Source organism: Rhipicephalus sanguineus, chromosome 6, assembly GCF_013339695.2.
Source record: "Rhipicephalus sanguineus isolate Rsan-2018 chromosome 6, BIME_Rsan_1.4, whole genome shotgun sequence".
NCBI lineage: Eukaryota > Metazoa > Arthropoda > Arachnida > Ixodida > Ixodidae > Rhipicephalus > Rhipicephalus sanguineus.
This window is the reverse complement of record NC_051181.1, coordinates 170,589,672-170,606,453: the sequence shown is the minus strand read 5'-3', so window position 1 is coordinate 170,606,453 and position 16,782 is coordinate 170,589,672. Positions and strand designations below refer to the sequence as shown.

The 16,782-nt window shown below is 47.3% G+C and overlaps 1 protein-coding gene across 1 annotated transcript in view; it reads right to left on the bottom strand.

Moving 5' to 3' along the window:
• The window catches only part of LOC119397038 (cell division cycle 5-like protein), a gene marked incomplete at its 5' end in the record, with an annotated part of 213,286 nt that overhangs the window by 177,911 nt on the left and 18,593 nt on the right, over positions 1-16,782 (bottom strand). The window contains 2 exon segments of the mRNA XM_037664464.2: positions 5,112-5,417; positions 6,100-6,428. Coding sequence (XP_037520392.1) covers positions 5,112-5,417; positions 6,100-6,428 — 635 coding nt within the window.

The window sequence follows — 16,782 nt, the reverse complement described above, 5'->3', positions numbered from 1 at the left end:
CCGGTTACGTTTACATCAACGCCTCCTAAATTGGTTTACTTGGAGGAGGGTAGCGAAATGGGCGAGTTGGAAAATGCTCATGATGGTTAGCGCAAACGCGACACAGACACTGGTTTACTTGGGTTCTCAAAGAGCCTGGATCGGATTGGGTTGCAATTTTTGTCATGTCCAAATACAGTCGAACCCGCTTATAACGAACTCGAAAGTGTCGCAAAAAGTGGTCCCTATATCAGTAGTTCGTTGTATATGGACTCGCCTTTAAAAATGTGCGACTAGCGGCCAAGCCGTTTTTTTTTTTTTTCTGTGCACTTTTATTGAAGTGCACCCAACCCCTCCGGTGACAAGCTAAGCCTTTTCGCGTCGTGAAGCGACGCCCAATACGTGCTCATGAGTGAATTACCCGCCTTTGCTGTGAACTGACACCGTTTCACCGAAGCGCGGTACTGCCACGTGGAGCCGATCATCCCTGGCTAGTTGCGTGCAGCGCGTCCCCTACTCGGCTCGCGGAGTCACTGTCGGGCCGCTTGTTGTATGCCGTATGCGCGCGTTTGTACGTTCTTCGTGCCTGCTCCACTCCGGACCGTGCACGGGTGCGGCGAGTAGCCTGTTCGTTCAACGCGGCGAAAACAAGCATTTTGCAAGCAACGCGCACTCTACGTCTCCGCGATGCTCTCGCGGCCCTGCACGACGATTCGCGGCGCACCTGAGTTGTTACCTAGTCAAACACGCAGTATACGTTCGCTGTCAGTGCGTCGACGTTTCTCGGGGCCCGCGCCGCTCAACAGCGAGCTACTTTCGTTTCTACAAAGCGAGGCGCACTTTAAAGCGGTCTCGCACGACGCGGCGGCGGTGAACTTGCGAACGGCAGCATGGCGCGCTCGTACCGCCGTCAATCCGCACAGTGTACGGCGTACGTCCACACGCGCAGCCGAGCCGATATCTACGGATGACTATGATGTAAGGTTGTCGGCTATAAGTCATAACTGCACGTTCATCGACGGCCGCCGCCTCGCCTTCGCTCTTTTCTGGTGCTTATCCGCGAAGGCATCGCCCGTAATCGCGCGGAAATCGTTATCACCGATCGATCGGTCTCTGCCGTTACCGAAAAGACGGGCCACCTTTTGCGGCACATTGTGGCATCGACGAGTTTCGGAACGCAGTGAATCTTTATGCGATGAAAGTTATCGCAGTTATCATTTCTTGCATTTATGCCTTCTTGCGTTCCAAGGCATTGTTTGGTTCATCGTAGGTGGTCGTAGATGCAGAGAACGGCGCCAGGAAAGGTTACCGTGCGAAAGCTGACCACAAGGCTTCATGCTGCCTCCTTTTTTTTTTTTCCTCACTGCCATTCTGCCACTGAAGAAAAGGCTGGAAAGTGAGCGACCTCGCTCGCAGCGTCCGAAATCTGCGTGCGGTGCTCGCCGATCAGGGATATCTTAGTCGCGAGTAAACTGAAGGGGGGCACGCGCGAGCGCACGCCCCTCTCACGCTTTAGAAGGCCTGTTTATACTTTTTTTCGCTTCGCATGCGCCATATTTTTACCGCGACCGTGTCCAAAGTGTTCGTTGTAAAAGTAGGAGGCTTCGAAAAATGTTCGCTGTATGTGGACGCAGCTTCAATGTTTAGCATTGGAAAATGGTAAGTGCACCCAAATATGGTCGTTATAACCGATAGATCGTTATACGTGGGATCGTTATAAGTGGGTTCGACTGTACGTCTGATATGCAGGTCTTTCGAGTTTTCAGTACACCTGCTGAATTCAGATGCGTCTTCGTGGCCTCAATGTGCCTCTTGTGTAGCATGTCGCTTTATCGCTGCAAAACCATGCTGTTATTTCTGCTGTGTGGCTACCCCTAACCGTGGTCAGCCGTAACCGTAGTCAGCTTAACCACGCTTAAGGTTGTCCGTGTGACAGGAGTATAACACTCGTTCGAGTAGCGGAACTTAAAAAAGGGTGCAAAAATAAGACAGGCGTGGACGTCGCTGTACTAACAACTGAAATTTTACTTCTATGTTGCTGCGGCGGTGCGGTCACACCAGCTCGCGGCAAGCTGCTCCTTCCAAGGTGCATTTTTGGGGGGTCACGCCAATTTGCAGCAGTCTGGAGAGGGTTATGTCGGTTATGGTTATGTCCCCAAAAAGCGCCGGGCAGCGTGCCGAGAAAAATGATGCACGAACACATTCCTCTCGCGGCACGAAAATTTTGCTGCGCGGCAGCTTTGGAGTGTCGCGTTTTGCCGCCGGCGGCGCGCTGCGCACGTTTTTCCGCTAGTGTGCTTATAGTTTGGCGCAGTTTTGGTGCAAAACAACGGAGATGTAGCAGGATGTAGCAGCTTTCACATCTTGGCGCAGTTTGGCGCAATTGGCGCAGCTATCACATCACTGGTATCACTGGGGTTTTATTCATGGCCATTTTCTATGGTCGCTTTCATGTAAAAAAAAGAATTGGCGGGTGCACGAAAGGTGAACTTGAATGCATGTCTGTTACCGATCTACCATATTTACTCGAATCTAGGCCGCCCTCGATTGCAGGCCGACCCCCGAAATTCTCAAGGCCAGAAAAAAAACAAAAAAAACTTAGCTCGAATGCAGGCCGAATTAAAAAAAGAAAGCACTGTTTTATTGGCAGAAAACCCAGCATGTTTACTGCACAAGCGCACACTCCGTAGGCACGTACTACGTAGAACGTTTATTCGTCGTCGCCGTCATCCGCAACCTCGCTGTCCTCTTTGTCGCTAAGTTCATCCCAGAGGGCATCGTCCTCGCTTCCGTCCATCACGTTGGATATAATTCAGGCAAAGGCCAGGGAAGTTGCCTTCATGAAGGGTGTCGTACGAGCCAATTTTAAAGCAAGCAGGGGCTGGGCAATGCGCTTCATGAAACAGTTTGGGTTCAGCCTGAGACGACGGACTTCCGTGTGTCAGAAGCTGCCCGCTGACTTCGAGGAGAAGCTTGTCAAGTTTCAGCGATACGTGATGGACAAATGGCGGGAAAAGGGCTACCAACTGGGGCAAATTGCAAATGCCAACCAGAGCCCGGTGTGCTTCGACATGCCAATGGTAAACACCGTGAACAAAAAGGGTGCAAAGGAAGTCAAGCTTAGGACAGCGGGCTACGAAGAGCAGCAAACGACAGTAATGTTGTGCTGCACCCCTGATGGACGAAAGCTTCCCCCATACATACCGTATTTTCCAGTGTATAAGTCGCACCTTTGTATAAGACGCACCCCCTACTTTTTACGACTTTCGAAAGAAAAAATGATATATAAGACGCACCTTTGTATAAGACGCATCTATTCTTAACTCAGTCGACATGATAAAACACAATGACTCATGCAGAGTACATTGATTGCGAAATGCGTAGTCACGCACGGCGCTGAACATCTGTAAGCAGCAGTTTTATTAAAGCGCAGAAAACCACTATTTATTCTACTGGATTTGAAGCCACATCCTCCGGCGCACTGTCAAAAGTTCTTCCGCCTCGGTTGGCAGCATCGCTGGGTTGCCGTCGTCAGCCTCTGAGTAACTTTTACGCAGCATTGTAAGCATCTTGAAGCACATCGTTGGCACTGCCTGTACTATGGTGGCTACCATACCTTTAGGGCTTTACCAAACTTGGCGAGAACACATAAACAACGAACGCGCCGCACGGTTATCACACGATCGTCGGATAGCACCTACACACGCTTACAAAACGTAAATGGCGACCGGAAGCCGGAAGCTGCGACTACTGCTGGACTGCAGCGACGTCTCAGACGGAAACTGATGATGATGATAATGAAGTGGTACTTTCGCTTTTGTAACTGATATTGTGGGCGCTACAACGTTACAATGGACCGTTGTGGTGCTCTTTTTTATTTATTGCCTCAGTTCTGTGGGTTTAATTCTTCGTTTAAGAACAAGCAATTCAAACAGTACAATGGGGCACGCGACAGTGGTGGCTTTTATTGCGGCTGTAATCTCCGTGTTCGCCGCGCTGCTTGAACAGCAAGTAGCTGACATCTAAGATCGCAGCCGCTTCATTGTTACAACAAAATTAGATATATTTTGCGAATGCTCTCGAGCTCAGTTTATCGTACTCATAAATTAAATATAAACAAATTGGTCTCGCAGAATCACGTGACTTTTTGCGTATATAAGACGCACCGTTGTATAAGACGCACCAGCGAAAATCTAGGAAAAAAGGTACGTCTTATACACCGGAAAATACGGTAATTTTCAAGCGCAAAACTGTACCAGCTGGCGAAAAGTTCCCCAGAATGATGTCGTGCACGTTCACGACAAAGGTTGGATGTCCAGCGGCTTGACAGAGGACTGGGTGAAAACGGTTTGGGAACGCCGTCCAGGGGCCGCATTGCGCAAGCAGGGGCCCCGTTGTGCAAGCAGCACACCGAACTCGTGCTGCGCTTTCAGGTTTGATGTTTTCCCTGCGTGGAGAACGACCTTTCGCTTAAAGGCCGCGCTGTAGTGGCACCGCTTGGTTGGCGTCATTGCTTCTGAAGCACAGTTGGTGCAGGCATTTCGCAAGCACGTGTGGCACGACTACACGGCACGATCATTTCCAGAAAACTGACCAACTTCGCGGCGCTCGTGCCTCTGCCACCTCCGCGTCACACAACAGGAGGAGAGAGGGCGTCAAAGTGCGTGGCATTCGCCGGCACCGTAATCACGTGACCTGATCCACCTTTGCCCGCCTTTGCCGGCGTGAAATCTTGCCGGCTCGATGACCCTTGCTGCATGAACGTGAGACTGCGAGATTTCGGAACAATGGACAGTATGAAGCGGACAACACGGTCGGCCTCAGTAGTCATGGGAACCACCACTCTGCCGCTGAGCCTGAGCGACCTCGTCACCATGCAGCTACAGTAGGATGTCGCGAAAATGGGCCTCGGACGCACATGCAGAGCCGCCATGGCACTAGCGCGGCCGGGCCTTTAGGTAGGTCACGTATGCGGTCAAATCATAGTACTCAAATCTAAGCCAACCTCCCCACTTTCGCACATCGTTTTTTTGAAAAAAAAAAAAAAACATCGGCTTAGATTTGATCGAGTACGTACAGTAACTAAAATGAGGTTTAATTAGGGAGGTCAGATAAATGCCAAGGACAACCACCTGCAGTATGGTGTCCCGGCTGAGAGCAGGTGCCCGAGGTGTCCGCAAGGGCCCCGTGGTCGGTGTGAGGCTGTAGTCAGCCAGCAGGGTGTCCGAAGCCTGGTGGCCAGCCTCCTGGGCAGCCTCGCGGGCCGTCTCACTGGCACGGCCCAGCTTGACCACTTGTTCCAGTTCCTGCTCGGAGATCTGGGGCTCGGGCAGCACCAACTTACTGCGCTTGCGCACGGGTTCTGCTGACAGGAGAGACGGGGGCAGGTCGTTCTCCTTGCGCTGCTTCAGCTTCTGTTTGTCCTTGCGCCGCTCACGCTGCACACAAGACATTCACCACTGTAGCCAACTCAATGAATGGATAAGTTTGTAATCACAAGGCTTTTGTCACTCTATTTTTGCTATATTCACTATGCAAGAAATGAGACATCTCACTGTGAAATGTCCACATTTACAGAAAGGCATTAAGAAATAAGTACTCTCCTCGATTATAGGCCGAGGGAAAAGGAACGAGAGAAAGAAAACGCATATAATGGCTACTACAGACAAATTTGTCATCCAGAGCCATGTGCCTGGTGCATCACTTAATGCAGCTCACCAGCTCAAACACAACACAGAAACAATGGAAGCCACGTTACAGGCATGCACAAGGAATAGGTGAATTATCGTGCCACAGAATGCACTGACACTGCGAGAAGTCAGTGGTATGGGCAGAATAGGAGCACCTTGTGGTATGCATGACTGATGTGTTGCAGTGAAGCATGTCTTCTGCTGAGGGTCTGTGAGGAATAGTGCGAACCACTTTTTATGCTGGCAGCAATGCAGCCCATGTGGCATCGCATTACGGCTCCTAAAGTTTCACTGGGTTTGTGGGCAAATATGAATCGGGGATTGCCACTTAGCACTCAAAACCTTCCCTGATATGTGAACTGATCCGACAGACTGAAACAAAAGTACGGTCCCTCCGAATTAAGTGCCGTAAAGAGTGAGATGGACTGACCTCTTCCCTCTCGCTGCGCAGCTCCCCGTCCAGGTGCTGTTGCCGCAAGCGTCGGAAGTCGGTCTCGGCCGGGTCGTAGACTTCCTCCGAGGTGTCGTGCAGCCCTGGGGCAGGTCGCTTCTCAAAAGGTATCTCCTTGTTGTAGTCAATGGCGTGGCGTTTGCGTCGGCGGGGAGGCAGTGTGATGCCTGCCATGCGGAGCTCACGCCGCTTCTGCAGGGCTGCCAGGCGCCTCGCTTCCTCCAGTTGTTTCTCACGCGCTTTGCGTTTGGCCTTTTTGCCCTGCGTGTTGGCAAGGCGGGCTCGGGCTTCCGACAGCATCTCCAGCTCTGCAACACCATTTTATTAGGGTTTTTAAACATTCTCAATCCATTTTAATGAAACCATCTATATTTGTGTGCTGATATTAAATAAGCAATTATTCTTCGAGAATAATATGTAGTTTCCTAAAATATCAAACATTTCATGTGCATTGTAGGGAGCAAGATCTACCCTAAGCTGAGAGACGATACGAGAAACAGCGCGAAACATGGGACAGTGAATGAGACGGACCAAGCGCTGACTTACAACCAAGGTTTTATTCCGTACATGGGGGTATATACAGTACACGCAACATGAAAGGAAGGAGAACAGCGACGTGGAACTTTGTTCACGAATTCTATGTAGCTTCTGAAAAAATGTAAAAAACCATCACCCACTAGACATCATCCACTAGGGTGTCGCATTGTATAAAAAAGTAGCACAAAAAGCAGGCATCAGAGTTGTATTTTCAGCAAAAAATAAGTTCTCTGGCATGTGCAATAAGGTGAACAGAGAAGACAGAGGGCCTCGCGTGTGTGATAAGAAACACGCGAAAAAGTTTGTTGAATGCTGTCATAACGCGGTGTACGAATCCCCCTCTCATGCAGTCGCTGCTACATTGGCCAAACTGGCCAGTGTGTCAATGACCGCCACCGGGAACACCGAAATCTAATGCGGGGTTCTGTAGGCAGCCACCTAGCTGCGCACAGCTCCGTATGCGGCTGTCATGCAATGTTCGATCAATGTAAGATACTTCGGCGATACAGTGATCAACGAGCACGTGAGATTTACGAGGCGTTTTGCATTGACAAAACAGGTGATATGTGCGTGAGTGTGCCTATCTGTCCAGTGGATGATGGTCTTTTACATTTTTTCAGAAGCTACATAGAATTCGTGAACAGAGTTCCACGTCACTGTTCTCCTCTCCCTCCTTTCATGTTGCGTGTGCTATATATACCCCCATGTACGGAATAAAACCTTGGTTGTAAGTCAGCGCTTGGTCCGTCTCATTCACTGTCCCGTGTTTCGCGCTGTTTCTCGTATCGTTGAACATGTACCAACCAGCCCAAATACGCACTCTAGTAAAGCTGAGAGAGTTCCAAGTAAATCAGGATGTCACAATAATCTGTAATGAAAACTGTACACAATAAAACAGGAATGGATGTTCTAAATCCATATGAACAAATGTTATGCTATCTTGACCATTCATGAGCCAAGTCCCGGCTTGACATGGACTCACTTACAAATGTTCAACGTATTATAACTTTTGTTCAAATGGGTTTATAATATAACAGTTTCATACTGTAACCCAGAGGGGAATCTGGTGCTGCGATCGTTCAACCACGATGGGCATGATGGGAAGTACGGGCTTCGGAATGGATTGCGTAGCTAGCGAACTGTCTGCGGGTCTTTTTCTACAGGCACTTCTGGGGCAGCTGGCACCCACCGAGAAGACGTCTAGAAGGCTCTGCAAAATACTCAGAACGGAAAGCTGGAGACAGGTTCGAATCTACCGACAACACATCCAGGCTATATGCTCCGCTTCATGGGACAGAGACACAGCAAGGACAATGGCAAGGCACTATTTGAGCATGGCAGAGCAACTTGGAGAGATGCAATGGAAAAGAGCTTTTTCGGTCTGCCAAGGAAAGAAAAAAGGCGAAAAGAAGAGGCGACAGGACACATCAACCTCTCGGGTGGCTGCCTACCAGATCAGGTACAGTGCACTCTTGATAAAGGACCAAAGTTTGCAGTGCAGCCACACCTCAAGCCAGTACAGTGGCTGGGGATCGTACATGATATTGCAGATCGAATTCCGGATGAAAAGAAAAGCGAATGTATCTCGCAAAGCATCCAATGCATCGCGAATAAGCTAGAAGCAAAACGCGCACGGGTGTGCATGAACGAAGCTGTTCAGTTCCTAAAAAGCAACAATTTGACACTTTTGTTGTCAGACAAAACAGCGCGATTTGTTGTCATGCGCAAGAAAGATTACGAAGCACGGCAAGCTCTATTAAAAAATTTCAACGCCACGGATCTTGACTACCAGGGACTAGAAAAATTGCGCAAGAATGCAAGCAAGTTATGTAGAAGACTCGGCCTCGGGAAGCTTCAGAAACAAGTCAAAGAGAGCAGAGATGTTTCACTTCGTCCATTTTACTCGGTAAAGACTCATAAGGAAGACAACCCCTTCAGGGTGATCGTGAAAGACAAAGAAACGTGGCAAAATCATGTTGCAAGATATTTGAAGACCCATCTATCTGTTCTGCCAGTCGACGATCCATACCTTATTGATGGTTCTCCGAAGGTAATAGAATTTTTAAAGGAAAGCCTTCCAGTCACGTGTCTATCAGTAGGCGTCCAAGACATGTTTTATAACATTCCGCAATGTGAAGCGATAAAAGCTGTGGAAGAAAGCATTGACGCCTTTGGCAACACCAAATTTATGAATCAATGCCTGATTGGAGTGCAAGATTTCCTGGAATTGCTAAGGACATATCTGAAGTCGCTTTGTGTAGAATACGAAGGAACTGTGTACGTCCAAAGAGATGGAATAACAATCGGGTCGTGTATTGCCCCAGTGCTGTGCAACCTGTTCATGGCGAAAGGGGGCCGCATGCTCAGACAAAAAATGGAAGACATTGGTGCGACAGCATGTTTTCGATATGTGGATGATTTCCTGCTCTGTTTTGACTTTGAGCTTGATCTTAAAAATAAGTTGAAATATGTATTGGACATTTTTCGTGAAGCGTTCCATGGATTAGATTTTACAGTAGAATTACCGAAAAAGACTGTGATGCATTTTCTCGACCTAGAAATTCACCTGAGTTCCAGCCACACATGCTGGGCATACATGACGAAAAGTGAAAAAGCGCTGATGAGCAGCTATTCAAGTGGTCATTCTATACTTGTAAAAAGAAGTGTTGCGCGAAACTGACTATGTCAGTCAATCCAAAAATCCTGTGAACATTTGATGTCAAAGAGCTTGCATGTCCAGGTAGAAAGGCTAAAAAGAAGTGGTTTTCCAGACTCCATAATTGCATCTGTTGCGGAAAAAATGCTACGGAATATATCAGGAACAAAAAAGAATGCAGAAGCCGAGAAGCGAGAGAAGCGGCCGGTGGTGATCCCCTGTGTACATAATGTATCACATAGACTAAAAAAGATAGTGAACAAACATGACGTCCCTGTTGTATTCTCAGCACCACAAAAGCTGATAAGTCTTTGTAACAAAGTCAACAATGCAAATGAAACCAGAAAATGCAATAGATGTCAGATAAAACATGCGCAGAGGTTTGTCGAGTGCGACGTAGAAGTAGTGTACAGTATTCCGCTAACCTGCGGAAAACAATATATAGGACAAACCTCGAGATGCATTAACACAAGACTTAGAGAGCATCAATACAATTGCGAGCAAGTCACCCACCCAGGGAATCTAGCAACACATTGTAATCAATGCTTGTGCGCACCTGAATTTGAAAAAACAAAAATTGTAAAACACGTGAAAGATGAAAAAGAGAGATTGGTTTCTGAAGCAGCCATCATGGCTTCTCTGGGTGAACAAAACTGCGTGAGCATGCCGTCTTTACATTTATCTTCTGCAGAAGTAAATCTTGTAGTGAAAACGCGAAGGGTGGATGACATGTAGGCGAGGGTATGTGTGTTTTATAACTCTGACGTGTACCTTGTACTCGATATATATAATATTTGAACAACGCACGAAATAAATCAGTTGAAAGTTGCGTTTTGTCTCGTCTACTTCTGTTCGTCTCTACGTCTTCTTCGTCGGTAGTGTTTTCATAAAATAGCGCATAATCAAGACTTCAACATGAACCAACTAGCCCCAATCATCGCCTTACTACAGTTTCAGTTTCATTCTTCGTGCAGCGTGGGTAAGGAGTGCGTTGCAAAGCACTCAAGCAGTGCCTCTGTTGTTCAAAGAGGCCGAAAACCACTCAGTCTTGGTTTGCTGCAACGTTGCAGCTCACTTCAAGCGCAATTCACTAGCGCCAAATTCCCCTTTAGGTTTTAAAGTGGCAAACACTATGGGTTTATAACATCCATTCTTGTTTTATTAAGTGCCCAGTATTTATTCCAGATTATTGTGACACGCTGGTTCACTTTGCAACTCTCTCAGTTCCGGAAAAATCTTGTTCCCCCAAAGATACACAAAATATTTGATATTTTAAAAACTACACAGAGTACTAAAAACATAATGGCATATTTAAGGGGACAGTAAAGGCAAATATTAAGTTGACGTTGATTGTTGAAATAGCGGTCCAGAAACCTCGTAGTGCTACTTTTGTGCCAAGGAAGTGCTTATTTCGAAATCACGTTTTAGTGGTCCGCATCGTGTTAGCGCACTTCAAATCACCTGCCTGAAAGCGGTATTTCGCACGTCACTATTGCCGTGCCCAACTACTGCCGTGCACTGGCGGCGTGCACCATTCGGGCATCCAGCAACATCACATAGGGGAGACCCACGCCGTGGGAGGCGCTGCGGTGCTGGGCGCTGTCAGTCAATGTGAGGAGAAAAACTCGTTACTCGAGTGTTGAGCCCTCCACTGTCCCCTTCAAGCTACCTTGAAAACACGCTGCTTGAAAACACGCTGCACGCGTTCTGCACGTGTTTTTGAGAATTTCGCATCGCGCGCGTTTAGGATGTACACGCTTCTGTCCGCGTGGCAGCAATTTGGTGAAAGGTCAGCGTCTGCTGACCATGTAGCAGATGCGAAGCAAGTGATAGCAGACAACGCCGTCCCCGTCAGAGCGAAGTGCATTTCGCAAGTGAAGGACAACGCTGTTTACGATGTGGAGTTTGCACAATTTTCTATACGTTCATAATTATATACCTGTTTTATTTGGTTTGCTGTGTGTACTACGCACTCCCTATGTTTGTTACTGGATGCATGGGTAAGGCCGCTTCTCGTGCTTTAGGTTAAGCGGCCCTGCCGCTGTGTCTGCTATTAGTTGGGATACCTTAATTTACTGGCAACCATTCGAGTTATCGTGTGGTACGCAACACTCCAAAAACAAATGGTCTTCTTACGCTTCTTTCTTTCCCGCAACAAAAATTGACATCTATCTCGCGTGTCCTTCCTTGCATTATCGCCGTTCTCATAGCCTGTACTCCGAGTTCACGAACAGTGTGCGTACTATCAATGTGACATAGCATTATTAATAGGGAAATGACGAGCCCCCAGCTTTCAGAAAAACTTTTTTTGTGTGCAATCTGCGGGGGAAGAGCCAATTGCTGTCAAGACATTTTATCTTGGTCCCTATCGAAAGTGCACCGTGTTGTACGGGCTGTACCTGCACACTCGGTAACAACTAGTTCACTGTATCTGCCAAAAAAACTAATGGACGTGCAACAACGGCTAATGCTTTTTTTTTCTTTTTTTGTAGTTGTCGTGGTCGTGCCCACTCAAGCGTGAGCTTCGCATCCATGCCTGTCATCTGCTTTTTTCGTGCCATCTGTTTGGGAATCGGTAGAATTTCACTGTTGGAGCCGACCCCTTCGTTTTTGCATGGCCATTGTGACAGTTGACGACGCAGCAATAGTTCCCCCCTTTCTGTCGGGGTGACATCGCGGAACGAGGGGGGTTTCAGGTGCAGCGCGCGCTTCGCAAATGCGTGGGAGTCAAAGGGAGCGGAAGGGTCGTAGCGCTCAACAGTTGTACGCTTTTTCCGGCAGGGGAATGGCAAGCGCTGGCGTCGGCACGCAAACTTGAGCGGGAGGTCCCTATGCATGCGATATTTTGTCGAACTTTCTGTCAGAGTGACTTTCATGAGCGTGCAAAACACACGCGGCAGTATGCGATACCGAAACTACCACTGAGACGGGACCGCGTGAGCGCAGGGCGCCGGGCAAAGCGCAGTTCGGCAAAAACGGAACTTTTGAACCACGCGCGTCATTCCCCATGGCAACGCCAAAGAGGTTCTTTTTTCCATGAATCAAACAGAAACGAACACGCGGCATTTTATTACGTGTCTTGATGCAAGGAAGGTTCTTTTTTTTTATTGCAGCTAGTTTGATTACTAGTGATTAATTGTATTCAATCTCTCCCACGTCATCAGGATCACTTCCAAAATGTCCCACACGTGGCGCTCATCGTGTGATACATTTAGCTTAATTTCTCGGTAAGCCAACGTTTACTGTTTCGCACGGTGTAGTTGTTATAGAAGTATCTTGTATCTTAATATACACGACACATTATTGAATGTATCGGAAATACAGATACAGATACTCCTTTTGCAAGACGTAACACGATACAGATACAAGATACCCAAGAGTATCTAAGATAGAGCTGTGCACGGGCCGTATTTCCGAGCCCGAGCCCGACAGCAAAGGGCTGTGAGCCCGCCCGGCCCGGCCCGACGTACGAAAACACAATCTCGAGCCCGGCCCGGTCCGGCCCGGCTTTTTGAAGGTTCGCTGCGAAAAGAAAACATCGTATTCCGGTAATTTGGCATTTGATTGAGCATATCAAATATGATCAGACGACACACGACGAACAGTCTCTATTACACAGATTACAAATTACAAGTAGACGGCCTCATGCCAGCAACAACGGAGTTCGCTCGTCAAAGCCGTCACGTGTATGGGGTATGCCGATGCAAGCGTCAGCTTGCACGAAGGCGATCTACGTCGGGTCGCTCGTCGCTGTCGCGTGCATTTTCACTCATATGGGATTTGGCCTTAAATCTAACGCGAACAGTCGCGTGGCGCCGTCACTAGCTCAGGTGGTGTTACTTCTCTGTTTGTCGGAGTGGAACAGAGGCGGTGCTTTACCTGCTCCCCTTTTGTTTAAATTAGCGAATGGAAAGGAAAAGCGGTAAAGGGCGGTCGCGGAAAAGGCACTGTATGCGTGCTGGAAAACAATTCCCGCTCATTCTCTATATTTCAAGCTTGAGTCGGGCTTTGCGCCGGGCCCGAGCCCAGCCCGATAAAACTCCAAGTATCCCGAGCCCGGCCCGGGCCCGAGGTGAAAATACGTCGGCCCACCCGAGCCCGGCCCGCGGGCCGGGTCGGGCTTTCGGGCTACCTGGAGCCCGTGCACACCTCTAATCTAAGATACATGTATCTTCTATACTGCCCAGCACTGTATACTAGGTATTTAAACAGAAAGACGAAGTGGGTGCTGTTTCAGGGGACACTGTTAATGTATAAATTTGAATACACTTGTAACAATATCCAAGTACCACAAAAATTCCTATGTTATAAATGGGTTGCATAAAGAAAAGCAAAACGAACACAGCATGATGGGATATGCCAATGTACATCAGTAATAATAAGAATGACACAGAAGAATAGACAACATGAATATATTCTACAGAACGAGAGAAGGTTGCCACAGAAGCTTGAAAAACACTGAAATGCTGGGGTGAGACCGCTACGAGCGTCTTGGCAGGTGTTTCTCACTGGCTTGCACAAGAAAACCTTACACGTTTTCCAGCCTTGCTTGTTTCATGAGAAGCTTGCAGACATCATTCTCCAATGTGTAGTGCAGCAGATGGTCCCTCGTGAAAACAAAGCCCTGAAGCGACTGTATCATCTGGGGGGCTTACTGCGAGAACAACTATGTCTCCCTTTAGTGCTTCCATCTTGGACAGCAACACCAGAAAAAATGGTCGCGTTTCATCACCACCATTACGTATGTCGCCGTCAGTACAGGTGTTGAGGATGTGAGGGAGCATTTCACCCACTTCTGCCTCACCTCCCTTGTCAAGCGAAGCTTGCTTGCCAGTGACACTTCTATACACAATGTGGTGGCTCCCTCTGAAACACTGTATCCAGCCACCACCTGGCTGGAAGTGAACGTGGCCAGAACCACTCACAGAGGGCTTCTGCTACCTCCACATTTGCACCCACTGCCTACCGTCCTTGTCGTGCTTCTCCGCCAAGTGGATGATTGTGGACACTGTGGTTCACGATGGTCTGTACTCCTTCACCAAGTCACACACTTCTTTACTGTCTTTGTGGTCCTTCACAACAGTGCACTTTCTTTTTGCCGGCAATGTCACACAATGCTGATAAGTCATCCTCCGTTTCGTAGGTGAAGAAACCTTGTGGCTGGCAGAGTTCTTAAAAAATGTGCATTGCAAAACTCCCCATATGCTCCGTGTATTGAAATCTGGACACATCAATGGCTAAAAGTGCTCAAGTCTGCTGATCGTGGCGTCACCTGTAGGCAAGAAAACAAACTAATAAACGCCTCTTTTTCTCTTTTGCATTGCAGAAGACTGCAAGCTAGATGAAGTGAGCCATGGCTTTATCTTTGCATCATTGAAGCTCACCCAGTGTTCCATCCTACTTATCTTTCTGGTCTGCTTTTTGCATATGATACCGTGGCCACAGAACTCTCTGACCTTTCTTGGAACTAATTCACCTGATTCTTGCCGCCATAACTGACGCGATGACAGCGTAGGCTGCAGTGATGTGGTGCGTTTTCTATCATTGCTACCAGGTGGCACGTTGGTGTGCTGTCTGCCAATTTGTCCATAGGCATGCCCAGGCTTTGGAATGTGGTTTTGCAACTGGTGGCCAGGAATGACTGACACCACCAACAAAGAGGAGAGTGGGAGCAGCACCACTGTTTAGTGGAGCAAGGGTGATGAGAGCGGCATGCAAGGCTGAAAATGCCGAGGAGGCTATAAAAAATAAATCCCGTTGTATCTCGTCGTCTTCTTTCTTTTCAAGGATGTTCCATTACCTTTCGGCTCAGACACCCAGCAGCCAGACTTTAGTGCTGTAAACAATTATGTGGCATAGGAAGTGGGTTATTTAAGCACAGAAAATACACAGAAGGGTGTGTCCAGATAAGATCAAACACAAGGTCCCGGTCACCATTCTCGATTCTGATTAAATTTACTGTAGGTATAGGCATTACACCGAGAACAATGGTTTGGAAGTTAGTTTCGCGAAAAAAAAATTTGTTCGCCTGAAAAAATGCATATAAATTTTGGCCACAAAAAAACACTTCTCCGCCAATTTTGCGATTTCTGAATTTTAAGCACGCCTAGGGAAAAAACGGTGCACTTCTTGGTCACAATATTTATTTCCCTCTAAGAACAAGTGAAATACAATCTGATGAGTCTATTATTTCTCTTGCTTGTTGAAGCACTTTTGAAGAAAAAAGTCACAAACTTGGCAAATCGCACAAAATACCTGTATTTCAGGAATTTATTGCTGCAAACAAGTAAAAGTGGGGATGATAAAAGTCGGTACATATTACCTTTGATACACCTTTGATACCTTCGCTCTCTTTTAAAATAATTTTCGTGGTTTCATCGCGCTCCGTTTCTCTCGATAATTGGGCTGAAACGTAAGTGATTTACCAAAAACGCCGAAATTTGATAATAGTTTTCTCAAAAAGGCCATTTTTAATTTTTTTAAAAATCGCTCTGATTGAAGTCAAGGACGTCATCTACCATTCTGCATAAAAAAACGTTGCATTATTTTGGTTGCTAACAAGTTATAATGCATCAAATGTGACCAAGTCAGCCTAGCAGCTGCCTCGTTTGTTATGTGCTGAAACTCGGATATAAATTGTCCAAAATACTTGTATGTGACACAATCACAAATCAGCAGCTCCACACCCACGAATGCGCAGCCAGGTGTCATGGTTCAGCAAGATTTGTCTTGAGATCAGCCGCTAGACAAACTCGCAGCAGCGGCCGCTCGATGCTGCGGGCGCTTAGATTACACGAGTGCCGCTTCGACTGCGGATGAGCTCCGCTTGCGCGCCAAACTACGCTCAGAGGACGAACAAAAGAAGGAATGCATCATTGTGAAAGTTAAAGGCTGTTAAGTGCCAACAAAAGCCACATTATACAATGAAAACTCTGTTCAGGATCTTCGATCTTATCTGGACACACCCAGAAGTTGATGGTGCAGCAGCTTCTGAATATTATAAGTGACACATAGTAAAAGCCAATACTATAAGTGGGCTTGACTGTATTCAGTCTGTGCACTTTTTCTTGTCCTCTGTTTTAGTGCAAACAGATCACAGATCTGATGAATGCCCAGGGCTTGCTAAAGCAGGGCTGGCTGAAAATCACACATACAATGCCACAGAAGAGGAACCATGTTACAATACCCCTCACAGTGATGCTACTGGCTTAGGCCACTTTGGAGCAGCTTTTGGAGCAGGCAAAACTAACTTTTGGAGCAGGTGGTAATAGAAGTAATTTCTAAGACACGCACTGTATTCATAATAGACAGCCAATAAAAAAGCAATGTTCTGCACGAATTTCAAGCACAACAAAATATTTAAAAAACCCCGAATTATGAATATTAACCTCTTTGTCTAACCTAACTGCAATTAGTAAACAAAAAAAGTGACGATAAACAAACACTGAGTCACAGCACTTTATTACAAG